Source organism: Aspergillus affinis, assembly GCF_023601865.1.
Source record: "Aspergillus affinis strain CMG 70 chromosome Unknown NODE_41_length_255467_cov_85_872513, whole genome shotgun sequence".
Taxonomy (NCBI): Eukaryota; Fungi; Ascomycota; class Eurotiomycetes; order Eurotiales; family Aspergillaceae; genus Aspergillus; species Aspergillus affinis.
In genome coordinates, this window is record NW_026515822.1 from 84,177 (window position 1) to 109,291 (window position 25,115).

The window sequence follows — 25,115 nt, forward strand, 5'->3', positions numbered from 1 at the left end:
TATGGGGGGAGGGGAGAAGTGGGTGAGGCCGCGGAGCAAAGTGGGTGGATAAGAAAAGGAACGAAGGAATCAAGGATGAAGTGATATCATGTGGCTGCCCGATTATTTATATCTCCCTGGGAAGCTCCCCGGTTTTCCTGGTCTTCCCCAACTTATCTGGCCTCTCCTCACCTTTCACTAATTACCTTTTATTCATTCTCCCCAACCCAATTTAAGCACTTTTCTTTCTTGTACATAATTATGAGACCTCAAGGGCTTTGGAGGTCTTTCGGCCTCGTCCAGCGCGCATGCAATCGCTCCTTTCTAGAGACCGGCTCGGGTCGCCGAACCTTCCAAACAGCCAGTTCATCGCCACGAGTCCCCGACTTCGCGTTTGCCTTCGAGTGAGTACAATAAGGAAATTGACTGGGTACAATCGATTCAAATCTTAAATGATGAATGGCTAATCGTGTCTTCTAGCATTGACGGCGTGCTGTTGCGATCTTCAAAACCCATTCCCGGAGCGGCCGAGTCGTTGGCACTTCTCAAGGACCAAGGGATCCCTTTCATTCTCCTGACCAACGGAGGAGGGAAACACGAAACAGAACGAGTGGCAGAGATTAGCGAGAAGCTCCAAGTGCCATTGGATCCCTCGGTGATCATCCAGAGCCATTCTCCCTTTGCGGAGCTCGTGCGGGGACCGGATGAGCAGAGCGCCCTGGAGCACAAATGCGTGCTAGTAGTGGGAGGTGAAGGCGATGGCTGTCGCCAAGTCGCAGAGAAGTACATAGATCTCACCCTGACGATGCACACACCACCCGCTAAATATCGAATCTAGATACGGATTCAAGAACGTGGTCACCCCCGGCGACATCTTCATGGCCAACCCGACCATCTGGCCATTTTCCAAGGCATTCCGAAACTACTACGAAGGATTCGCGCGGCCCCTCCCACCATTCAGCCCCCGCGACCCTAAAGACCCAACCAAGGGTCTCAAGATCGACGCCGTCTTCGTCTTCAACGACCCGCGCGACTGGGCCCTCGATACACAGGTTATCCTGGATGTCCTGCTCTCGTCTCAAGGCGTGATCGGCACGGTTTCCGAGAAGAACGGCCGAACGGATCTTCCGAACAGAGGATACCTGCAGGACGGCCAGCCGCATCTATACTACTCCAACCCGGACCTAGTGTGGGCTGCGGCGTACCACCTCCCGCGTCTCGGCCAGGGCGGGTTCCGCGAGGCGCTGGACGGCACCTGGGCCGCTATCACGGGTGGGCCCAGCAAAGGCGCCGAGCTGAAGAAGACAGTCATCGGGAAACCGCACCAGGGGACGTATGAGTTCGCGGAGAACCAGCTACTACGGAACCGCTCGCGGGTGTTCGGCGCGAACATCCAGCAGCCGCTACGGAATGTTTATATGGTGGGCGATAACCCGGAATCAGATATTCAGGGAGCCAACACGTATCGAAGTGTATATGGTAGCCAGTGGCACTCGCTTCTTGTGCGAACTGGCGTCTATAGTGGAGGGGAGCCGACATGGACCCCCAAGACTATCGTAGATGATGTGCAGAAGGCTGTTGAGTATGGTCTGAAGACGTCTCAATGGTAAGCATTTGTGCGGGCTATGAATGTGCATGGGCTGGCGAGTGTGTTTTATACAAGGTCATGATTTTTGCACCTGTCTGTTACTGGAGACCATATACGCTAAGATCTAGGATACCAAATCTATCCGTTTCTTGAGTTTACTGATTGACCGTCTCTTGCATCGATACTGAATGAACAACGCTCTTGATGGAACAATGTGTGCGACATCATCGGTTCGATCAGACAACTCCCTAGACCTAGGCCCTCTTCCTTCTCTGCCTCTCTACCAGCACGAGTTCCGGAGCATCTTCAGCACATACACTTCACGTTGTCGCCTGGCTGGAGCGCTTCTTTCTTCACTCGCAGATGCTTTTCCAGAGGAAACAATGACCGCGGTGGCTTAACCCTGCCAACCATGGCAGCAAGGTCCCGGGGGAAGGTGCTCGACAGACCATGGTCTACCCCGAGAACAGCAATTGAGAATACAAGAGATCAACAAACATTCAGATCTCCAGATTTATCCCACTAACTCATATCATCACCTCCTGTTATCTTCTATTCCTACTGCGTTCACTCCCCTTTTTTTCGTCATTGATTTCCCCAGGAAATCCTCTTTGCTTTCAACATAACTATGAGCAGGATAAAGAAAGGGTTCGCCCATTTGGGGCGTACATTTGCGAACATTCCCATTCCTGATTTACCTGAATGGGTAGAAGCTCATAAACCGGAAGGAATGAGACGAGTGTATGGTCCTCCCGTGGGGAACCCGTACGCTGGGCAGACAATTATGATTATCGGAGCCGTTGGTGCACTGGGACATGCAGTAGCCTATCAATTCGTTCGTCATGGTGCTGAACATATCTATCTCACCGGTGATCGTCTCAATGAGCTGGTCCATCTTAAGAACTATCTCCGAAATCATCCAGTCCTGCAGTATTACAATTCCAACTACACACTCGAATTGTGCCAGCTCGATCTCAGCAATAGGACGATGACAAGGAACTTCGTGGATATCATCGTAAGGAGTTGCACCAGCCTCCATGTGCTTCTTTTCAATGCAGCAACGTTCTGCCAAAATTTCCAAGCATGCGCTGGTCCTGATCCCCAAAGTCACGCGTCTGAGCGGATGATGCAGGGTATGTCTGTCTATACTCTACATGCGTCCAATAAATACCCTTGCCAGTGAACTCACAATAAAACAGTGAATTGCTACTCGCAATTCTTGATATTCATGGCACTTAGGCCAGCCCTTCGAAACGCTGGAGTGTCATCGAACTCGCCCTCTCATGCCACCTTCGTCACCTGCCGCTGGTTGCGCAACGAGTATGGAAAAAGCCTCCCCGTCACATTCGATCGTCTGCGTGCCCACCTTGCCAATCCAGCCCATTTCAAGAATGGTCGTCATTTTCATCTCACCAAGCTGCTCACGACCTTTTGGATCTATTATTATGCCCATTTGGCTTCCGTAAATGACACCCGCGTTATCGTCAACACGGTTTGGCCAGGCACTCTGAGACGTTCGAGCCTCTATCGAGATTGGGGACCAGGGGTCCACCAGGCCATAGAAGAGGCGCGCGCCCTGCTGGGTCGGAGTTCAAAAAAGGCGGCTCGAGTCGTGCATGCTGCTACACTGGGTCATGCTCGAACACATGGGGATTGCCTCGCCGATAATACCAAGTACTTGTATGCAGATCCCCTCCCCGAGATTTTTCATGGCTTTGCTGATGAATGCACAAGGGGGAAAGATCTCGTAATGGAGCATGCTAAACTAGGCTGCGAACGACTAGTATACGGTATGCTCTTGGAAATAATGCAGGCCGAGTTCGGCGCTATGCCTGTTGGAATACACCCCGTTCCCCCCGACGATCCTTTGGCAGGTCAAGCTATTGTGAGCGACCCGTGGGACCGTTTTCAGTGAGATGTACCTCACACATGTTTCCATCCACGTCAATGTTTAGTTAGTAGTATCGAGATGTAGTAACAACCACAATACTATTGGTTTGGCGCCAGACTAATCCTATCCGGGGACAGTGGCGGCCCCAGGCATCCAGGCCGCAGCCCCTCTTAGGGCTTAGGGCTTGACAGCGTCCGGCGGGGGAGTCAATCGGTGACTCGAAGCTGCTTCCTCGTCATCCGGTGCTTATCGTCGCTTTTTAGCTTTCTACTCCCCGCCCTTCCATTGATCTTACTCCCTGACCTACCCCCACTAGTTCTACAACTATGGCGGACTCCGAATTGCCCTCTCGTCCTAAGCCCGAAGAGACTCAGGATGCCGCTGCCCCCGCTGAGGAGGGTGCCGACGGTAAGATGAGCAAGAGTGCGTTGAAGAAGGCCGCGAAGGACAAGGCCAAGGCCGAAAAGGCTGCTGCTCGAGCTGCTCAGGAGAAGGCCCAGGCCGCCGCCGCCGATGCCAACGATACTGCGAAGGATCTGTACGGCAAGATGCCCGAGTCCGAAGACGTGCTGCCCTCGACGCGGTTCACCGAGATCACCGACGATCACTACGAGAAGGAGATCACCGTTGTGGCGCGGGTGGATAATGCTCGTGTGCAGAGTGCTAAGCTGGCATTCCTGATGCTGAGACAGCAGGGTCTGAAGGTGCAGGCGGTCATTGCCGCCGCGGAGCCCATCTCCCGGCAGATGGTGAAGTTCACCGGCGGCTTGAACGTCAACTCCATTGTCCAGGTCACCGGTATCGTCAAGAAGCCCGAGATCCCGATCAACTCCGCCTCCCTCAGCAACCTTGAAGTCCACATCCGCAAAGTCTACATCATCGCCGAAGCGCAACAACAACTGCCCATGCAAGTTAAGGATGCCGAGCGTCCGCCTCCCGAGACTACCGAGGAGGGTAACCTGGTTGATGCGGACGGAGCCCCTATCGTGACGCTCAAGACTCGCCTCGACAACCGTGTGATCGACCTACAAACGGAGACCAGCCAGGCGATTACCTGGATCTCCAGCGGAGTCGCTGAGCTGTTTTCGGAGTACATGCTGAGGAGTGGTTCGCGGTGGATCTTCACGCCCAAGCTGGTGGGTGCTGCTACCGAGGGTGGCAGCGGCGTTTTCGAGGTCAAGTACTTCAAGAGGAACGCATACCTGGCCCAGAGCCCGCAGCTCTACAAGCAGATGTGTATCGCCGGTGACATGGAGAATGTCTTTGAAATCGCCCCCGTTTTCCGTGCCGAGGACAGCAACACTCACAGGCATTTGACCGAGGTACGGGATCTAGTTCTCAAAGTGCATGTTCATTGATTCTGTGCGCACGTACTGACAACCAGTCTCTTAGTTCGCCGGTCTCGATTTCGAGAAGACTTTCCACGGCCACTACCACGAGGTGCTCGAATTCGCTGAGGACCTTCTCGTCTTTATCCTCACCCAGCTCAAGGAGCGATACAAGGACCAGATCGCCACCATCCAGAAGTCGTACCCCAAGGCGGGTGACTTCAAGCTTCCCAAGGACGGCAAGGCGCTGCGCATGAACTACATGGATGGAGTTGCCCTGCTGAAGGAGGCTGGAGTCGATGTTTCCGAGCAGGAGCGGTTCGAGAACGATTTCAGCACGGCGATGGAGAAGCAACTGGGTCAGATCATCCGCGACAAGTACGACACCGACTTCTACGTTCTCGACAAATTCCCCATGGCCGTGCGACCTTTCTACACCAAGGCGTGCCCCAAGGACCCCAAGTTCTCCAACTCGTATGACTTCTTCATGCGTGGAGAGGAGATCATGTCGGGTGCCCAGCGTATCCACGACATCAAGGAACTGGAGGCCTCCATGATTGCCAAGGGTCTTAACCCCCACCAGGAGGGCTTCGAGGACTACCTGAACGCTTTCCGCCAAGGTTGCCCTCCCCACGCCGGTGGTGGTCTGGGTCTGAACCGGATTGTCATGTTCTTCCTGGGCTTGCCGAACGTGCGGTTGACCTCCTTGTTTCCTCGTGACCCCCAGCGTTTGCGCCCTTAGATATGTAGAATTGAAAGAAAGACAGGAATAGGATGGACTCTGGGCCGAGAGGAGAAAGTAAAATTAAATCAAGAGGAGTATTACAATACATCACTACTTTCCAGTTCACCTTTCAGAAGAGGAGTGAAAAGGTTGGCTGGCGCCAGTACCTCCGGTGGCCCAAGCTCCCCGGAGAGTGAAAATCATCCGCCGTAAATCTGAATCAACCCTGATCTTCTCTTTCTTTTCTTAACCCCCCCCATGTCCAGCATGCCCGACAAGCGAAAACCACCCGCTTCTCTATCTGGCTCGTCGCCGCATGCAAAACGCCCCCGCACCTCCTACGCTGATTATGACGAGGACGAAATGCCTCCCGCCGTGACTCCGTACGAGCGCCCGCGCAACAACCCGGTATACGGGCAGAAGAGCGCCTTTCCGGGTCTCGACACCGCCGGATACGATGAATTATTCTACGGTCCCGCAGAAGATGGACTGGAGTATCTTCGCATGGTCCGGTAAGCTTTGTTCCCCCCGGTGCTTATGCCACCTGCCTGCCTGGGGTTTTCTTCTTTTTTCCCGCTTGCTAAATGCCTGCGCGCGCCTCTATTTTATCCCCTTTTAGTCCACGACGAAACCCGATCGTCTACTTTGAATATGAGAACTGATGACTGCTGCCTCGGGCTTGCGAGCATAGATCCGAAGCCAACTCATTACCTTTCCTATTCAACGCCCCTAAGCCTACAGAGCCGGCCGACGAACCAACGATAACGAACGACGGAACCGAAGAAGAGCCAAAGGAAAGCGAGGAAATCGTGGAAAAAACAGAGACTATCGTCGAGGGTGTTTACGCTGATGGTATCTATGCCGCATCTGCATCGATCACGACGGGTGCGCCAGGGCACCTAGACATCGCCCAAACGACATACTCGGATGCGCAAGCTAGCTATTACAATCTTCTGCGCCATCGATTTCTTCTCCTTCGATCCATTCTGAAATGTTCACCCCCGTCGACTGCGATTGCCGCGTTGGACGAATCCCACCCGATCAGCCTGCCGCGACATTCGAAGAACGCGTGCAGGGAATGGCGGCGTTTATTGCTAGCGGTGGATCCACAGACGGTGCAGCTGGCGTGTATGGATATGGATAGTGTCCTAAGAGTGCTGGGGATCATGGCACGTCTGATGTCTGAAAATGTACGCAGCGGCGATGCAGAGCGGATCCGACGAATCGGGGCCTGGGCCTGGGGCTTACTGAGCAGATGTCGCGATGTCGGACAGCTGGGGACGGAGGAAGTGGGCGAAATTCGCGAGCTGGGAAAGCGCGCCGTGAAGATTCTGCGGAAGATAAAGGAGGAAGATGAGAAGAACAATCGATCGGTCGCCGAGAGTGGAGGAGACGCATTCGACGAAGAGTTCGACGAGGATAATCGAGCAGACGACCAGGAGCAGGCGCAAGGGTCCGAAGACCAGCCTAAAGCTGCCAGCGATCCTGCATCTGCGGAGGCTCCTGATAATGACATGCCCGATGCGGAGGAAGAGCCATCTACTGACGAACTAGAGCAGGCGAAAGCCCGACTTCAAGCGAAGATTCAGGACGAGCCGCAGGCTAATGCGCCAGAGACATCAGAACCAGTTCCAAGCGCCGAAGACCCTACCGTTGAAGCCTCCATGCAGACTCGCGCTATGCTGGACATGATAATTACTGTGATAGGCGAATACTATGGACAGCGAGACTTACTGGAGGCACGGGAGCTCTGGATGGGGCCAACAGAGGAAGAGTTGGCAGAGTAGTTGTCATAATCGGAAATTTCTTGTTTGCCTGGCTTGGAGCTTACGAGGCCAGCTTAGTTGATAGTATTGATACCCTTTTCCGAATAATAATTGTGAATATGCCTGGTGCGCCCCAGCTTCTGGAATCTTCATGAAGTCAATCGAGTGACTGACTTGTCCAAGGCAGTCCTTTTGGAACCAAGGCTCAGGAAAAGCAGAAAGTGGTGCCTGATAATCATCTTTCTGCCTGGAGATCTCTTGCGTCATTGTTTAGGGTGCCTCAGCGCCTGGCTTATCTTATCGGCGTCAGTTGAGCCGGTCACGTTTCGCCGACCTGTCACCCCGGCATCTGATCATCTCGACCTTTTCTTCTTCAACAAAATAACGCCCTCTCCTTCCCAACCCTCAATTCATCATCTCTATACCCCCAATTTGCCCCTCTTCTCTATCTATGGCTCCCACCCTCGAGATTTCCATCCCAAACACCAGCATCTCGCCCACCTCACCCCCATACACTCTCTATAACATCACCCTCCGCCTTCCGCTCCGCTCCTTCACCGTCTCTAAGCGCTACTCCGACTTCACCACCTTCCACACCACTCTAACCAACCAAACGAACGCACCCCCTCCGGCCCCCCTCCCCTCTAAACACTGGTTCTCCAACACAGTCAAGAATGCCTCCCTGCGCGAAGACCGCCGCATCGCCCTAGAAACCTACCTCCGCGCCATCAACGACGCTGACGACTCGCGATGGCGCAACTCGCCCGCCTGGCGCGCTTTCCTGAACCTACCCACGGCCGCCACGACAGGCGGGAAGAATAACGGCTCCGGGCCATCGATGACGTCCGCGCGGTTGCATGCCGCGATCACGGAGCCGGGTAGTAGCGCAGGAGGAGCAGGAGGGGCGGCGATCACGGACCCGACGCTTTGGTTGGATTGTTATCGTGATATGAAGGGGCATTTGCATGATGCGAGACTGCATCTGACGAGACGGGATCAAGAAACCACGCCGCAGAAGCAGCATGAGAGTTCGGCGAGGGCGAAGAGCTCATTGGTGCGTGCTGGGTCGCTGATCGTGGCGTTGGAAGAGGGGTTGAAGAATCTCGGGGACGGACCGGAGGGGTCGGCCAGTGGGGATGGGGGAAAGGCAGGAAAGAGAGCGGTTATGGGTGGTAGTGGAGGATTAGGTGAAGGGGAGCTACGACGTCGGAAGGATCTCTTGATCAATGCGCGGAAGGAGAGGGATGGGTTGGAAGATCTGCTGAATGCTATGGCGGCAAAGAGCCGGGTCGATCATGCGGTTGCGTCCATTCAGGACAAGGAGGCGCTTGTGGGAAGTGCAGGGAAGAAGCCGGCGAGGTCGGGTCGAGTGCTGGGGAAGGAGACGGAGAGGACGAGGGAGTTGGACAATCAAGGAGTGCTGCAGTTGCAGAAGCAGACGATGAAGGACCAGGATCTGGATATTGAGGAGTTGAGGAAGATTGTTAACCGGCAGAACGAGTTGGGCATTTCGATCAATGCCGAGCTGGAGTACCAGAATGAGCTACTGAAATTGGCGGATGAAGATGCAGATAGGTACGTTGGCTTGATGACCATGTTGATCTTTCAATTACTGACGTGCGCGCCAGGTTACAACGCAAGGTTGATATTGGGAAGAAGAGGATTGGAAAGATCTCCTAGTCTGGAGATGATATTTCCTCTTGTTATTATATGTGCATATTTACAGTTTCATAGTTTGTCTTCATATCCGTCCAACGAGACGCCTGACCATCTTAGCATAGACAGCCCATATTACGTGACAAATAATATTATTCATATTGGTATTGAGTGATTAACGATCTCTGCTCGAGCTACTTAGGAATTCACTTGGCAGACATAAACTAGACCAGGCGTTAGCAATGTCCAATTGTATCCTCACGGTTCAAACTCACCTCCTTCGCTTCTTCTTCGGTCACTTTCGACTGATCAGACTGTCTCTGATCGATCAAGCCTAGCTTGCTTCGTCGAATCAGCCACCACAGTTCCCGCCGATCACCACCCAACTCCTCCTTCAACAGCTTCTCTTTCAGTGAGACCAAGAAGTCGTTATACAGCGTAGGCTCTTCGTATTCTATCAGCTCTTCCCGCATAACCCCCAGTTCCTCATTGACCCGATCGTAGTTCGCATCGCCTAAGCTGTGACGGATCTGATCCTCAATAATGACAGCGATCTGCTTGACAGCGTCCTTGACAACGTCGATGTTCTCGGGTTGCGCCAGAGTCTGCTTGAACTCCGGGATGGCATTGTTGGGCGAGATCTTGGCACGTTTTTCTTGCTGGAGGAGAGAATCAACGTCGAGACCTGATAGGGGCTTTTCGGTTTCCCGGGCCCGCTTGCGACCCTTAGTCTTAGGGGGTACTGTAGATGGGGTTAGTGGTGAGACTGCGACGAGGGCGTAAAGAGAAGAACAAACCTTTCTTGACGTCGGCTTCTGCAACAAGTTTATCGAGGTATTTCTTGGACTTCTCGACGAGGTCCTCTGCGGGTTGAGAGAATTTGAGGAGGGTGTTGGAGGGAGGCGGAATCGGTTCGTTGGGATGAATGGCTCGAGATCGGATTGCGGCCGCGGTTCGATGGAGGAGCGGCGAGAATGAGTCTTCGATTGGGACGGTCTCGATGGGGTTTCTTATTTTTTTTTTCTTTCGTTAGTTGAAGAGTACACAGCATAGAGTAGAATGTTGGGGGGAGATCTCACCCATCATCATCCGTATCGACCATCTCCATACTGTTTACGTATTTGTCCATGGTATTCTGCAAGTCATCGCTGGGAAGATTTCGATGTTGTGTCACTACCTTGCCTGAGACCGTGATGACTCTGTCCAGCGGAGGGAAGCGGTAGGTGCGAACGTCTTCGGCAAACGGCAACTGCGCCTCCATGAGGCATTCATAGTCCGGTTCGATTGAGGGCGCAAGCAGGACCACGTTTGGCGGCTTGTTTTCCTTCGTCACTAGGCGAGCTACGGCGTAGCAGTCTAATTCAAACAGTGCATGAATGAAGGACGAAAGAGCGAGAGCTGCCTTGTCGTTGGCGCGCTGGGCGATGATGATGTTGGTCGTTGACATATGCATATAGCGATCATACTGTTACTGAATATTAGCGTGAAGTTGGGATAGGGAGAAGAGGCGGACACACAGTATCGGTTTGGATGAAACCGAGCAGTTCCAGACCGGCGAATGTATCAAGAGTTGTAATGCCCTCGTCGGTCTCGTCGATGTGAACTGCGGTTCGACCATACTCGTAGCCTTTGGCTAATTGGTCTCGCTCCACGTCAATCTTTCCACCCGGTGCACTCTCATCCTCAATTTGGTACGTTCGCAGAAGTCGCACGGGTATGAGGTCGTTCTCGTCTGTGGTCTGACTGTCTTTCTGGACGCCTAGCGTTGTAGATGATTCGGGATTGTCTTCCCCAGTTCCATCTGAGCGTAGAACAAATTGACTTGCACTGGGTGGCTTGGCCACGTGGGTTCTGAAGTAACGTTCCACAGGGATGCGAACTGCCGTGTCATACTCCTCCGAGTTTCCCAGTTGAAGAAAGCCTTTGAAGGAAGCCGTCACCCGGACGCTTTTCGCTCTAGGAATCTCCAGCTCCGACACTGCTTGTTCTAACGTTCCGTATACTCCATCGCAATCTTCGACCAAACTCCGCAGGAGTGTCTCGTTGTCGGCCTAGAGCGATCCGTCAGGTTTAGCTGCAGTTTGTATGGTACAGAGAAGCTGGTACCTTTCGAGGGTCTTTGTCCTCTTCTTTTACCCCGTACTCAGGATCGTCGAAGTCGGTTCCCCTTATAAAGTTAGCAGCTCGCATTGATATACTCTATTAAACAATGATAGACGAACAGGACGATAAGTTCAATGTTGTCCTCCTTGATTTTCTTTGTGATTTCACTGAGGTCCTCGCTGCTCATTCGCCCCTGACCATCCGTGACCAGGACTATCTTTCGCTTGTATTTCAATTTCTTGCAGTGGGTGGTGATCATTTGAACAGCCAAGACGATGGCAGAGATCGCTAGCAATGGTTAGAAGGCATTTAGAAAATAATTGGAAGCGATCGAGCGTTACCGTCTCCCCTGCTTGTATTGCTAGGCTTTATGTCCTCGCCCAACTTCCGTAGATCAGGCATGAGGAACCTGCACCGTCTTGTTAGTCCTCGTCCATCCTCAAGACATGACATACGTACTGCTTGATCTCCGAAAATACCGAAATGTTCGCAAAGTAAGCTTCATCTCCGAGCTCATTGTCCGTTTCTGTTTCCGTTAGTATGAGAGGGGACGCCATGTCCGGGAGTCTCACCATCTGTCCGGAGGCCGATCACGCCCACCGTGGCTGTTTTGCGCCCAGTTGCTACCTAGATAAATGCCGGTATAAGCAGAAAATAAATGCCGTATCAGTTCATCTCACGACTCACTGTCCCGGTGATGCGCTCCCAGACATACTGCATTGACCATTCGAGATCGGTCACGGAGCGGCCATGACGACGCTCTCCCATGGATTTCCCCACATCGACGATGTAAACGGCTGCCTCTTTGTCCGCCATGATGTGTAGATTCAAGTTTCCAAGCGAAATGGTGCCGGGCGACCGTGGCGAGAAATAGGGTGGACAGACATCAGGCCTCCAACGGAGTCGCGAAGGCAGACGCGCGATATTGCCTGTTTGGGCCTACGGGCGCACGCGCAGGCACATGACATCATTGTTTGCAGGGTGCGTGCATCCACCACCACCCGGCAGAACAGCGTGGCAGTAAGAATGATTGTGCATCATGGGTGCGTGGCAATGCATCCGGGTGTGCCCACCTCCGCAATCTTCTTCTTATCATGTCAGACAATCAGTCTGTCCCTCTCTCTTCCCCTTCCACTTCCTTGTCCTGAACACATTGGGTCGCTAGGTTGATCCTCAGTAGCCACCATGGTCGACGTTCGCCCCTTCCACGTCCTGAGGTTCGTTTCCTTCAGTCCCATCTCGATCTATCAAGCTTTGCTAATATCGTCTACAGCTACGGAACCCTGCTGGGTGTCCAGGTCTACCAGGTAAACAAACCGAGATTACATACCTGACTTGTCCTCCAACTGAGGATCTCATGTTAACATGACTTAGACCTTTGTCTCGGGAATTGTGGCCTTCAGATCTCTCCCCCGTCTTCAGTTCGCATCCCTGCAGTCGGCCACTTTCCCTATTTACTTCTCTATTCAGAGTGCCCTCCCCGTCCTGGTGGCTCTGACTGCTTCTCGCGAGGCCCAGCCTCTCGGTATCTCTGGGCTTCTTGCCTCTGAGAACCGTGGCACCCTGATCCCCATGGCTACTGCCGCTGTGACCGGACTGCTCAACATGTTCGTGCTTCTTCCGGTGACCATCAAGACCATGAAGGAGCGGAAGCACCAGGGTACGTTCACTTTGCTTTGTCTTTCTCCCAGTAAACCATGCACTGATATGCTATAGAAACTCGCGACGGTAAGAGAAGCTACGACCCCGCTCCCCACTCCAAGGAGATGACGGCCCTGAACAAGAAGTTTGGTCGTATTCATGGCCTGTCGAGCTTGACCAACCTGATCTGCCTGGGTGCTACTATCTACTACGGCGCATCTCTTAGCAAGCATCTGTCTTAATGGGATGAAGCTTGGTGTATGTATCGCAGTGGACTGTGTGACACATCTACATAGCTGCATGCTGAGATTGGGAGCGTTTTTCACTGAGTGAAAATCATCTATCATGCTGGATATATGAAAGGGGTTATGATCTTGAAACGGGACTTAGGGGATGGGGTTTCGTGCTTTGCAAGATATGACAGGACTTTGAGTTAGGATCCCAGTTTCTGAGAATATAAATACACCGTTGAAGCACAGGTCTCGAAGCGCATATCTTCCTTTCATTCTATCTAGCTCGTGATCTAAGGACTCTCATCCCGAACCTCCCACTAACCGTAAGTCCTAGTATCTCCACGATCGTTCCCCCACAGAAAAACAAACCTCCTGGCAAAAACTTCCCCGGTCTTCCAAAAGATCAGGCGATCAGGAAGAGCGCGGGTGCGTACGTAGGCCCATACATCACCATCTCTCTGTTTACTGGAATCTTCCAGTAGGGAGCTATCGAGTGACCAATCCACCGGCCAGTAAGCAAAGAGAAGATGCGCAGGGGCCTTGAAGAATTGTTTGGAACGGACAACGCCCTTATCCTAATTGGGAATTGTAGAGGAAAGTTCCGTGAAGTTGAGATGAAGTAGAGGAATGTTCCGTGAAGTTCCTTTCTCCTGGAACCCCCATTGTTGGATATAAAAGGGTCCTTCCTCTCCCCCCATCTCCCTCCTTTCTTCTTTCCTCGGATTCAACTCTCTTTGCAGCTGAATCAGTATCTTTCCGGTTTCTTTCTCCATCTCTTTTGCTAACTACCCCTACCCAAACTGTATCCAACCCATCCATCTCTATCATAACTCTAAATCTACATACTACATCCTCATCTAAATTCTTACATCTTTACATTCTTACCTGTATTACAACATATCTGACATTCTGACGCAATGGAATTCTTCTTTGTCGGCGCTATGACCCTTTTGGCCGCTATGTACCCTCTCTACCAACCCATGCTAGACTCCTTCGACTTCCCCTCCCATATCACAGGCCTCAGGAAGTCCATCGCCGATCTCACCCTAAAGATTATCTCAGAATATGATGGACTACCTGAAGGTACCCCAGTCTCTGGTTTCTGGCATGCTACGGAATCAGGCCCTGCTCATGTCTTTCCTTCCCAATCCTGGCAAGAGACGGCGGCGTCGTTCCAGTCTCGTTTGAGCGGAGCGTATAAGCCCAATCCTTTTATTTATACCATCCTGTTTTTCGTCTTCGCCATCTTGGGTGTGTACCTCGTGTTCTCAATCGGCGTGGCTTTGGCACAGTGGAGAGAGTACAATAAAGTCATGACCGAAAAAGCGAGAACATCGCCCATCCAGCCTGTTGGGAGCGGGATTGAAAGTTTCCACGATACCATGATGAAGAAAAATCATGAATTTGTCTCCGGACAGATGAATGACTTCAAGACGGCCTTGCTTCAGGTCATGGAGAGTGTGAAACAAACGCAGGGCATGTTCCGAGAGCAGATGGCTGCGCTGAAGCCGCAGGAGAATCTGCAAACCCAGTTGCAAGACTTCGAGACCCGCTTGGCCGAAATCAAAACCGCCACGGGCAAGAACATGGACGCTCAAGTCAAGCAACTGCAGGAGCAGATGATCTCCTTGAAGCCACAGGATCTGCTGGAGAAATTTGAAGCGGACTGGGCTAGAATGAAGAACGCTGCTAGCAAGGACATGGAGGCTAAGGCCGAACAACTTATGGACCCACTGGACGGCCGTATGATCTCGCTGAAGGAGCTAGAAAACCGAACGCACATCCTCTATCAGGACTTGTCCGAATGGAATGACACTGCTGGCAAGGCCGTGGAGGATGTGAAACAACAATCGGACCACCTGATGCGAGACTTGGCTGAAAAGAAAAAGACTGCTTGCAAGGCCATCGACGCTCAAGAACAACTGCGGAAAGAGGATCTGAAGATCAAAATGCAGGATCTACAGGACCGAAAGAAAGCGTTCGATGCAATGTTGAAAACTTTTGAGCAGCGCTGGGATACCGAGTTGGGCCAAGTGCACAACAAGTTCGACGCGCTATTTCAGAAAGTGGACTTGCAGGCTCGAATTAACAGCCAAATGTCATTGTTTGAGGCAGAAGTGGGCCAGAAGAGACTTGAGCTGGCAGCTGACTTCGACCAGAAGGCTCGTGATGGGTTGATGGCAATCCTCGGAGGACCGGAACGTGTTCAGCAGTTGGTCGTGAAGATATTGAAGGAGCTAATCCTTCATGAGATTTCTTCTTCGAGCTCTGGTGATTTCCAGTCGTTCGTCGGGCAGAGGGTTGATGAGCTAGTGAAAGAGCATGTACCATTTTCGCTCCCTGATCTAGACTCTACCAATTCTCCGGAAAGACCCTCTAAGTTGTCGAGACGGACTCGCTGGCGCATGCGTCATCCTGGAGGCAGCGTGGAGGTCCCTGAACCCGGCATGGCAGCCACTACAACTACTCCGTCTAGCGGCAAGACGGAGCAGAATGTGCCCAAGCCCCAGGGGAAACCTCACGCTGGCCTCAAGGAGTCGACTTCCGCACCCTGGACCGGACCTGCATCTCCGGTGACGACCGCTGACGCCAAAGGCAATGCGGGAGAGGCCTCCAAGCCTTTGGAGAAGCCATCCCCCAGCCTTCAGAGCTCGCGGTATGAACCACAGGCCAGTCCGGCGTCTTCGGAGGCTGGTCCCTCTCGAAGCAAGGTGGCGGACGTCCCCAAGCCGCAGGGAGGCCTCGCAAGCTCGATCCATGCGGCCCCCGCCAGTCCTTCCGCTCCCGCCAGCCCTACTGTCCCTCAGACACGGGACAAGGGCAAGCAGCCCATGAGAAACGAGACCAAAGAGGTATCGGGACCTTCGAAGGGGCCCTCCCAAACTCCAAAGGGGGATGTCTCTGGGCGATCATCGGCCCCAAGAGCCGATGATCATAAGGGAGATTTGAAGGTTTTTGGTCTTCAGGACTCGAAGGATGCTCCCCAAGCTCCTAAGGGTCCTTCAGGGGCCAAGATCGAGGCCAAGGGGCCATCGACAAGTCAGGCCGTGGGAATTGCCAGAGAGTTCGTACCCAGGCAGCCGTCTAGTCAATCAGTTAACGCCCAGGGTTTCCGTAAGATACCCCCTGCTGCTCAATATTCGCAATCTATTAAGGCAAATGCTAATACTTCTACTACAGAGCCGTCGAGGTTTGATCCTGAGATCTTCCCTAACCTTCCGAAACTGCCCCCCCGTCGGCCGCGAGCTGCTGTAGTCGGTCAAAAGCACTCATTTGGCCAGGTTTTCGCGGGTATTGGGGGGCAGGCGGATAAGGAACGACCTCCTGCACGTCCGACCCAGAAGATGGAAGTCGGGGGATTGGCTCCGGTGAAGAAGGACCCGACCAAGGCGGATCCAGGTCCTGCGGTTCCCAAAGAGCCTTCCAAGGCGCTGTCCCTCGTCGATAAGGGAAAGGCTAAGGAAGGATCGGGTCCGGCACTCTGGTCCGATTTGGTCGATGCAGACCTTCAGAGGCTGAAAGGCTCACCGGGCGCCAGCCAGCCAACAGCGGCCCCCCCAAGAACCAGTGTCCCTGCAGCTGCTGGGATAGAGCCCTCGAGACCGGCCCCGCTAAAGGAGGGCAGCACTAAAGTGCACCCCGGGGTTGCAGAGTTGAGGTGGGCTCCTCAGCCTGGGACCGATGCTCCCACCCCTCCTGCGGCTGCGGAAAAAGCCAACGAACTGCCTTCAGTCCCCCCAGGACTGGCAAAGTCGATTTGGGCCGATACTGTATCGACCGAAGATGCCGGCAAGGCACCGCTCGCAGAGAAGAAAGGGCCAGATAAAAAGCCCTCGGGGGTGCATCGCGGTGGGCTTCCCAGGGTCCGTGACGTGGAGGGTGATGAGGGTCAGGGAGAAATAGGATATAATTGAGGGTGATCTTGGCTGCTCGTTCATTAATTGCATTTGTTTCTTTTTTGGCCTTGTCTATATTTGTTCTTTCTTTGGTTTGACTTTTTTCGGCTTTCTTTCTTTTTCTTTTTCTTCTTCTTTCTTGTTTTTGGGGGATTTAATGTTTTTATTTTGATGTGCATGACTTATGATTACGAGATATGAAGCCTACTTTGTTGATCAACAAGTAACTTTCATGTTGTGGACTTGTAGCGGTTTAAAGTCGCTCGTATATATGCTTATATAGAACATTGAATACACAGTCGCTTATTTGCAACCAAGATGGGTTTATCCCTCAGGCTTGGCCTGGCTTTCGTTTCATTTATTGAGCTTCTATGGTAAATGCATGTGTACAAGTCTCAAATATATCATGGGGTATATCATGTCTTCGTCAACCAGAAAAACAATCCCTCAACTCCAGCGCCACTGGTCAAGACCAAATGTAGTTAAGATAGATTTATGAACTTACTCCTTCGACCAAATATTTTCTCACCGCGGTCTTCAGCAAATTGATCCGTCTCTGTGTGTGTATGAAAACTTCCCGGTACATCTCCAAGCTCTCCTGCACCACTTGCTGTCGCGATTTCGCGCCCTCACAGATCTCACGCATCCTTAACTCCATCTCTTTACGCAGAAACGGTTTGCTCAACGACGGGCTATCTGGCAAGCCGGTGACAACATTGTCGTAACCTTCCACCAGGGCGATACCCAGGCGGGTCGGGATAAGTTCCTTGACCGCATTGCGGCCAGTTCCTCGTGAGTTAACGGCCACATAATGACGGTCCTTGACCTTGGCGATATGCTCGGCCATGGTAGCATCGGTTCCGATGCCGTTAGCATCCATGAGACCAATCAACTCAGGCTCAGTCAAGTAATTTGGAGGCGTTGTTTTGCCGTCGAAGATTTTGGCTTCGGAAGGTTCGAAGACCTCCCCCATGCGGAAGTCTGGTAGTTGCTGACTGCTCTCCCATTTATCATAGACGTATACTTCCAGGTAGTTCTTCTCGAGCACGATCAACCCTTTTGCATGGAAGAACTCATCGCCATATTGGATCTCAACCTCCGACGTTTGGCCTTTGGCGTCCTCCGAGCAACAAGCTAGGAATCGGCGGACAACAAATTCATAAACTTTTTTCTCATTGGCCGACAGTGCGCTTGGTGAAACCCAGCAAACCGGATGGATGGGAGGGTGGGCTTTATCGTTATGACGTCCAGATCTGGGAGTCCTAAATCCCCCGTCGAGAAGGCTTGAGGGTGTAAGTTAGATCATGCTTGATGAAGCGTATATCAAATTGACGTACCCTCGCGCATATTGGCCCCAGTTATTATCTGGCAATTGCTTTTCCACTAGCTTCTTCAAATCGATTGCCTTGTCAAATTGATCCGTTTCTGTACGCGGGTAGCTGATGAAACCCTTGGTATAAAGAGCTTCGGCGACCTAAGGGACAAGAGTGAGCGTGCATACCAACCACAAATAGTCGGTCGACTTTCTTTCCTACCTTCATAATGGTTTGACTGTCAATACGGAGGTATCTACTTCCCATCATCTGTAAATCCACCGTTGTTAAGGGCAAAGGCCTCCATTTGCTGGTGGGTTTCTGATTGACTTTGACCACCTTGGCTTTCTTTGCCATGAGACATCGCTCCATCATCACAGTTACAGCCGCCCGGTCAAAAAGGTGCACCCTCCTCCAGAGAAAATTCACTTTAATATTGTCCCGGACATGCATCACCTTGATACCCCAGAAGTTTTCCGGCTTGAAGTTCTTCACACGAAGGTACCGGTCCACGACAAATCCCAGCGTGGGAAATTGGCAAGAGCCTGCTAAGTGTCAGTAGAAGGCCATTGTCGAGGTGCTTCCCGAGAAACATACCATAACTAATGATCGTCTCAGCTAAAGTGTCCGATATAGACTTTAGTTGGAGCGTTTGCAAGCGAGTGAACGCGGCACCGATTCGAAGATCGAGTTCAATGCGTGCGGCCACTGCATTGGCTTGAAGGTCGTCTAGTTCGATGAGTGCTCGGGCGGCACTCAGGACGTGACTATGGTTGCATGAGTAAAAGATCGGTAGAAGCCGAGGATGTTGGAGTACACGCACGCTCTCTCTGTATTGCTGAAGCGAGCCCGTTTCACTACAATGCGACGGTTGCCCTCTTTTGCTTGCTTGCGAACTTCACTCCCAATGTGCTCCCCTTCTCGATCACAATCCGTCCAAATAAAAAGAGCCTGGCAGTATTTTGCTTGCTCTTGGATATTATTTGCAATGGCTGTTTTGTCCTATATCTGAGTATCAGTACATGGGGGACGGGTCTGCATAGTCCCTTGGACTCTTTTTGGTAATGGCTACATACAGAGTCTACGCCTTCATGCACGGGGGCTTCGAACAAAGCTCCGGGTGGGCAGGACAGCCAGCCCTTGTATTGACGTTGAAAATCCAAAGAGGTCAGGTGCCCAATGACGCTGGTCATTGTAACTGCGCACGTTCCCCAGGGATTGCCGAAATTAAATTCAAAGACATAATTCTTGACATACTGATTTCCCCGGACATGGAGCTACATCTACTTCAGCATACATCCCCCGGACGCATTGGAAGCACGCGACTTACTGTCTGAAAAGAACCTCCGGAGAGATGCTGGGCAACTGCCTTGGCAATGGCAGGCTTCTCGGCCACGCACAAGACCCTTTGGACCGGCATGTTGAGGGGGCGCAGGAGCAGGGAAAGAAAGAGTCGAGACACGAAAAAGACGCGAAACTTGGCGGAACATGCCGGTAGATGGCCTCAGGCAGCGACGGCCGATTGGCCCAAGCTTCCGGCCCAATCGGGTAAGCGCGGGAATCTCTTTGTTTTGATGCGATCAAAAACATCCTCGACTCTTCTTCCTCCTCCGCTTCCCCTCCTCCGTGCCTACTCCCTCCTTCTGCAGTACATCTTCCTTCCTCCCTGCGGCTATCATGGCGTTGCCTCTTCCCACCATCGAGTCCGTCAAGGACTGCGCTTCTTTCTCGCACACCGTGCTCCCTTTTCTTTCACAGTTGACTGTCTTGCCGGAAAGGCTCCAGCTGGCAGCGACGGCCAAGGATGTGGTCATCCTGAAGGACATCTACCTGTCGACCAACCCTTTTGTCTCGGCACTTGGCTTCTCCCTGCTGCTCTCCGCCTGGTTCCTGGTTTTCTCGGAGATCACCCGCAACTATTCGCAAGTTGATCGTCTCTGGTCTCTCCTGCCTGCCCTGTACAATGTCCACTTCGCCGTCTGGGCGCGCATGTCCGGTCTCCGTACCCAGAGCCTGGATACCATCGCCGTTCTCACGGTGATCTGGAGCGTAAGGCGCCTCCTCCACATGGACCATCTGGGAACCCACAGCTGACATTTGCGCAGATTCGCTTGACTTACAATTACTGGCGCAAGGGCGGGTACAAGATCGGCGGCGAGGATTACCGATGGGAGGTTATCCGCACCAGAATCCCCAACCGCGCCGTCTTCTTCCTCTTCAACATCACTTTCATCAGTGTGATCCAGTCGCTGCTCCTGCTTCTCCTCGCGGCCCCGACCTACAACTTCGTCCTACTTTCGCAGCGCCCCGACTTGAAGTCCTTCGAGCTCCCGGACCTGGCCTTCTCGCGCGTCGCCTTCTTCTTCCTCATCATTGAATTCTTCGCCGACCAGCAGCAGTGGCATTTCCACTGCGCCAAGCGCGAGTACCACGATAACGCTCGCATCTCTGGCCAGTACAAGGATCAGTTCACTCAAGAGGACCTGGAGCGTGGGTTCGCCGTCACCGGACTGTGGTCGCTGTCCCGCCACCCCAACTTCGTTGCCGAGCAGGCCATCTGGCTCTCTCTGTACCTGTGGAACTGCTACCGCACTGAGTCCTTCGTCCAGTGGACCGGTCTCGGCTTCGTTGGCCTGTTCTTCATCTTCCAGGGCAGCGTCAGACTCACCGAGTCTATCAGCGCCAGCAAGTACCCCGAGTACGCCGACTACCAGGCTCGCGTCGGACGCTTCATCCCCCGTCTGTCCGTGGAGTCCAGGTCCAAGTACAGGGCGCCCACCTTGAAGAATAAGCAGTTCCTCCAGGTGGAGAAGAAGCTCCCGACGGAGAAGAAGAAGCAGACCGAGCAGGCTTCTGAAGACCAGGAGAACAAGAAGGCCCAGTAGGGTCATTCGAGACCAATTTGGCATCTTACCGATGATGCTTTTTTGTTTCTCTCATTTTTTATCCTACTTTTCCCGGACTATTTTTTAAAGTAAATATTGTCATTTATCATTATTTTATTATCCAATTTGAAATTGGAATTATTCCTTCTGCTTCCTTTTTTGATTTTCCGTTTACCTTGGGATCCTACCCCCGAATGTGGCGTTTAATAGTGAAATTCACAACAAATTTAAAGTATTTATCTTCTCGACTATCGGTTTCATCCTGTAGGCCATCGTAGGCACTTAAGATACTTGGGTGGCACTTTCCGACATCCTTTTTTTCCTACATCAAGAATGTAACGAATAGAATTGAATTACCTTCCTTCAGGTCAATTACTTATCATGTGGTCAATGTTGTCATCATCGCGCCTGACAAATGGATCTTCTGTCACGAAAGTCAGATATATATCACCAGCAGAAGTCAACAGAACAAGCCCCAACATACTAAATTAGTCATACCGAGCTTCTTATAGGACAACTATATGTAGAATTGTACAAACAACCTGGTAAATATAAGATCAAATAAACATTTGACTACCTACTATACAATACAAATACACCCAACGCTTCTCAGAGGAGCGCAGTAACATCGGCAAGCGATAGATAGATAGATCGATAGGAAGGGGAGAGAAAAGCAAACCAGGAACGGGAAAAACGGGGAGACATAGATGGAAATAAAATATCACAGGAAACCTAATGTTTATGAAAAAGATGAACGGATTGATGGTAATGGCTTCAAAGAAAAGGAAGAGATAAGGTGAATCGAGATCAGGAGATGGTAAAGAGATATAAGGAAAAGAAGAACGGAGATGCTTATCGTATCGAACAAAGATAAATACAAAACCCCATGGTGAGAAACAAGAAATGAAAAAAGAAATTGATATATGTCCCCTCGTCAAAGCCGTGAAGATTTCCTGATCTAGATAGATTAGATGGAAAAAGATGCAATCAATCAAACTCGTCTATGTCGGTTGCGGAGTTTGGTCTCTTCCGTCTTTGCCTTGGGTCTCTTCGGGTGATTGTTCTGGCTCAGGGGGGGCAATGGTGGCTCCTCCGTTGGCGCTGTTGAAGTACTTGGTGATCTCGCCAGACTCAGGGAAAGGACGAGGACCCAGTAGGCGGATCATGTCCTCACGGCCGAGGACTTCCTTGGAAAGGAGCTCCTCTGCGACAATGCCGACTTCCTTCTTTTTCTCCGTAAGCAGAGCACGGCACTGGTCGTGGGCCTCATTCACAATTCTGCGGACTTCGATGTCGATGTCTCGAGCAGTATCTTCGGAGAAGGGCTTGTGCATCTGCTGGCTGGGGTCCTCCTCGTAGTAGATGTATTTTAGTTTGGGCGACATGCCGAATTTGGTAACCATTGCGGTGGCCATCCGAGTTACCTTGTTGAAATCATCGCTAGCTCCGCTAGTGACGGTGTCAAAATGCAACTCTTCACTGATACGACCACCCAGAGTCATAGCCATGCGGTCCATCAGCTGGTTGACATTCATCAGGTAAGTGTCACCATTAGCTGGCAGATATTGAGCATAGCCCAAGGCGCCCTGACCGCGAGGGATGATGGAAACCTTAAGCAAAGGATCAGCCCAGCGGAAGTACCAGCCACAGACAGCATGTCCAGCTTCGTGGTAAGCAACGGTACGCTTCTCCTCGGGGGAAAGGACGAGAGACTTCTTCTCCAGACCACCGATGACACGTTCGATTGCCTGCTCGAAGTGCTTCATGGTAACGCGGTCCGCATTGTTTCGAGCAGCTGGGTAAATGCATTAGTTAATACTTCTAATGGAAAAGAGGAAGAGGAAAAACCTACCAACAAGCGCCGCCTCGTTGACGCAGTTTGCGATATCAGCACCAGCAAAACCGGGGGTCAGGGCTGAGAGCCGGCCAGTGAGGAAGTCAATGTCTTCATCGGTAACAATCTTCTTCAAGTGAACACGGAAGATCTGCTGGCGACCATCCATCGTAGGCCGGTCGATAGAGATATGTCGGTCAAAACGCCCGGGTCGCATGAGGGCCTTGTCCAGAATGTCTGCTCTGTTGGTACCTGCCAGGACAATGACTTGCTCCGACGTGTTGAATCCGTCCATCTCGGTAAGGATCTGGTTCAGAGTGCTCTCGCGCTCGTCGTTTCCACCTCCGTAGCTCTGCTTCGCTCGTGATTTACCGATAGCATCGATTTCATCGATGAAGATAATACAGGGTGTACTCTTTCGCGCGTTGGCAAATAGATCACGCACTCGGGAGGGGCCAACACCAACGAACATCTCGACGAACTCGGAACCGCTGACACTGAAGAAGGGCACGCCCGATTCACCGGCAGTTGCCTTGGCCAGCAACGTTTTACCCGTACCAGGAGGACCCGACAGAATAGCACCGCGAGGGATCTTGGCTCCGAGTTTCTGGAACTTCTCCGGGTGCTGAAGGAAGCTGACGAATTCCATGATCTCCACCTTGGCCTCGTCCATTCCAGCCACATCCGAGAACTTGATCTTGATATCCGTCTCATGGTTGAAGCGCTTGGCTCGGCTCTTGCCCATACCGAAGAATCCGCTCTGGCCGCCTCCGCTACCCGCAGCACGCCTCAGCCAGAAGAACGAACCGATCAAAAAGAGGGTCGGGGCGAGGGACAAAAGGGTGGGACCCCACGACGCTTCAGTCACATAGGAGACGGGGATGCGCTCCGCGCTAGGAATTCCCAGTTCGTCTTGGGCCTGGTCCAGTCGGCGCTCGAAGCTCTCCACCGAGCCGATGCTGAAGTAGAAGTTGAACATCGGGTTAACGGCGGGGGACTCCGGGTAGACACGAGACAGCGCATCACGGTTCATCTCGACCCGCACAACACTGTCATTCACGACTGTCAGCTTCTGGACAAGACCCTTATCAAAGTACTCTGCCCGGAAGTCCTGCCACGTGATTTCCATTTTGTTTTCCCCGGGGAAGAAGCTGCGGTAGGTATAGTACGTTAGGAGCGAGGTGACCAGGAAGGAGGCGGGATCGAAGCGAATCTCCATGACATTGAAACCGGGCTTTTTGCCCCCGTTCTTTCCTTGCTGGTCGCCCTTCTGCTGCTCCTCCTTCTGCTCGTGCTTGTTTTCCTGGTGACTTTCCTCCTGCTCCTCCTGTCCCTGTTTCTGCTCATCCGTCCTTTCCGACTGTCGGTCTGCTTTCGTTTGGCGTCTCATTTCCTGCAGGTTCTCCTCGTAATTTGATTGGAATTCCGTAATGTACCGAATCAAGTTCACGTAGTCCATCAGACTCAGGGGCCTCTCTGATTCGATCCAGCGATCCATGAATTCGCGGACTTTAGGCGGGATGCCGTCCTTCTTCATACGTGTGTGCATATCGTCGATTAATTGATGTTGCGAGCTGGGCACTCGGTTCTTCAGGTGTTCCATGAAATGATCCACCATCTCCTGCTCCTCCGGACTAATGGCCGATTGAGAATCCTCCGGTTTCTGGCCATTGTTTTCGGGCCCGGGTGGTTGGTTCGACGGTGGTTGCTTGCCATCGTCTCCGTTCGGGGGTTTCGGTCCCCCCGGTTGCTGGGTGGCATATGTTCTCGCTTGGCGCGCTGCGATCAGCGACGAGAGTCTCGACTGGGAGAGATACGCGGATCGGGGACCTGCGCGGTAGATGTACTCCGCGGCTCTCCTCGAGTATTGAGCAAGGTTGCCTGGCCGCCGGAGTAGGGACGCCATGGTTCGAGGATGCGGAGCCCAGAGGCGAAGGCGGAGGGATAGGTCGAAGGGGAAACGGGATGCGGATGGAGATTCAGTAGTAATGGCAAACTTCGGAAGCCATAAATCGTTTCGGGGGGGGATGGGGGGAGGGAGGTGCGGCGAGAGGGGGAGGGAGAGACTGAAAGCTCTTGGGGAAGCTGTCACCGAGCAAGAAGCGATTCCCGCCTTCTTTCGGCCTGGGAATTTTCGCTGTTCCGTCGGGCTGAGTCATCCGCCCGGATTTAAGCTGCTGGGAGAAGCCGAGCGAACGCAGTCGATCCCTCTGATGACACGAGTCTGGATTTAGGAATTATGTGATTAAGGGTCCTAACTATCTAGTGGTGGAGCGTG

The 25,115-nt window shown here is 52.4% G+C and overlaps 9 protein-coding genes across 9 annotated transcripts; 6 read left to right on the plus strand and 3 right to left on the minus strand.

Annotated features, from left to right (window-relative positions):
* Nucleotides 1-240: 240 nt before the first annotated feature.
* On the plus strand, nucleotides 241-5,528 carry KD926_007284 (putative aspartyl-tRNA synthetase Dps1; the record flags this gene model as incomplete). Its single annotated transcript, XM_053100124.1, has 7 exons — nucleotides 241-383; nucleotides 460-762; nucleotides 818-1,585; nucleotides 2,204-2,700; nucleotides 2,767-3,478; nucleotides 3,775-4,780; nucleotides 4,851-5,528. 7 exons carry the CDS (start codon nucleotides 241-243, stop codon nucleotides 5,526-5,528), a joined length of 4,107 nt encoding a protein of 1,368 aa, XP_052956154.1.
* Nucleotides 5,529-5,777: 249 nt separating this feature from the next.
* Nucleotides 5,778-7,297, plus strand: KD926_007285 (uncharacterized protein; the record flags this gene model as incomplete). The annotated part of the gene is made up of 2 exons (XM_053100125.1): nucleotides 5,778-6,022; nucleotides 6,202-7,297. 2 exons carry the CDS (start codon nucleotides 5,778-5,780, stop codon nucleotides 7,295-7,297), a joined length of 1,341 nt encoding a protein of 446 aa, XP_052956155.1.
* Nucleotides 7,298-7,727: 430 nt separating this feature from the next.
* KD926_007286 (Qc-SNARE protein) lies at nucleotides 7,728-8,956 on the plus strand (the record flags this gene model as incomplete). Its single annotated transcript, XM_053100126.1, has 2 exons — nucleotides 7,728-8,851; nucleotides 8,905-8,956. The coding sequence occupies 2 exons, from the start codon at nucleotides 7,728-7,730 to the stop codon at nucleotides 8,954-8,956; spliced, it is 1,176 nt and encodes a 391-aa protein (XP_052956156.1).
* Nucleotides 8,957-9,138: 182 nt separating this feature from the next.
* KD926_007287 (ATP-dependent DNA helicase 2 subunit KU80) lies at nucleotides 9,139-11,851 on the minus strand (the record flags this gene model as incomplete). Its single annotated transcript, XM_053100127.1, has 11 exons — nucleotides 9,139-9,156; nucleotides 9,208-9,674; nucleotides 9,730-9,941; nucleotides 10,012-10,397; nucleotides 10,450-10,983; nucleotides 11,039-11,099; nucleotides 11,155-11,323; nucleotides 11,377-11,444; nucleotides 11,495-11,561; nucleotides 11,608-11,662; nucleotides 11,723-11,851. 11 exons carry the CDS (start codon nucleotides 11,849-11,851, stop codon nucleotides 9,139-9,141), a joined length of 2,166 nt encoding a protein of 721 aa, XP_052956157.1.
* Nucleotides 11,852-12,220: 369 nt separating this feature from the next.
* On the plus strand, nucleotides 12,221-12,918 carry KD926_007288 (DUF4149 domain-containing protein; the record flags this gene model as incomplete). Its single annotated transcript, XM_053100128.1, has 4 exons — nucleotides 12,221-12,252; nucleotides 12,309-12,342; nucleotides 12,410-12,695; nucleotides 12,752-12,918. The coding sequence occupies 4 exons, from the start codon at nucleotides 12,221-12,223 to the stop codon at nucleotides 12,916-12,918; spliced, it is 519 nt and encodes a 172-aa protein (XP_052956158.1).
* A 908-nt stretch (nucleotides 12,919-13,826) lies between these two features.
* KD926_007289 (uncharacterized protein) lies at nucleotides 13,827-16,823 on the plus strand (the record flags this gene model as incomplete). Its single annotated transcript, XM_053100129.1, has 1 exon — nucleotides 13,827-16,823. The coding sequence occupies one exon, from the start codon at nucleotides 13,827-13,829 to the stop codon at nucleotides 16,821-16,823; it is 2,997 nt and encodes a 998-aa protein (XP_052956159.1).
* A 475-nt stretch (nucleotides 16,824-17,298) lies between these two features.
* On the minus strand, nucleotides 17,299-19,538 carry KD926_007290 (DNA topoisomerase 3; the record flags this gene model as incomplete). Its single annotated transcript, XM_053100130.1, has 7 exons — nucleotides 17,299-18,088; nucleotides 18,143-18,279; nucleotides 18,341-18,663; nucleotides 18,716-18,885; nucleotides 18,942-19,120; nucleotides 19,195-19,395; nucleotides 19,449-19,538. The coding sequence occupies 7 exons, from the start codon at nucleotides 19,536-19,538 to the stop codon at nucleotides 17,299-17,301; spliced, it is 1,890 nt and encodes a 629-aa protein (XP_052956160.1).
* A 257-nt stretch (nucleotides 19,539-19,795) lies between these two features.
* Nucleotides 19,796-21,003, plus strand: KD926_007291 (DUF1295 domain protein; the record flags this gene model as incomplete). The annotated part of the gene is made up of 2 exons (XM_053100132.1): nucleotides 19,796-20,167; nucleotides 20,224-21,003. 2 exons carry the CDS (start codon nucleotides 19,796-19,798, stop codon nucleotides 21,001-21,003), a joined length of 1,152 nt encoding a protein of 383 aa, XP_052956161.1.
* Nucleotides 21,004-22,004: 1,001 nt separating this feature from the next.
* Nucleotides 22,005-24,743, minus strand: KD926_007292 (ATP-dependent metallopeptidase FtsH/Yme1/Tma family protein; the record flags this gene model as incomplete). Its single annotated transcript, XM_053100133.1, has 2 exons — nucleotides 22,005-22,798; nucleotides 22,856-24,743. 2 exons carry the CDS (start codon nucleotides 24,741-24,743, stop codon nucleotides 22,005-22,007), a joined length of 2,682 nt encoding a protein of 893 aa, XP_052956162.1.
* Nucleotides 24,744-25,115: the final 372 nt, after the last annotated feature.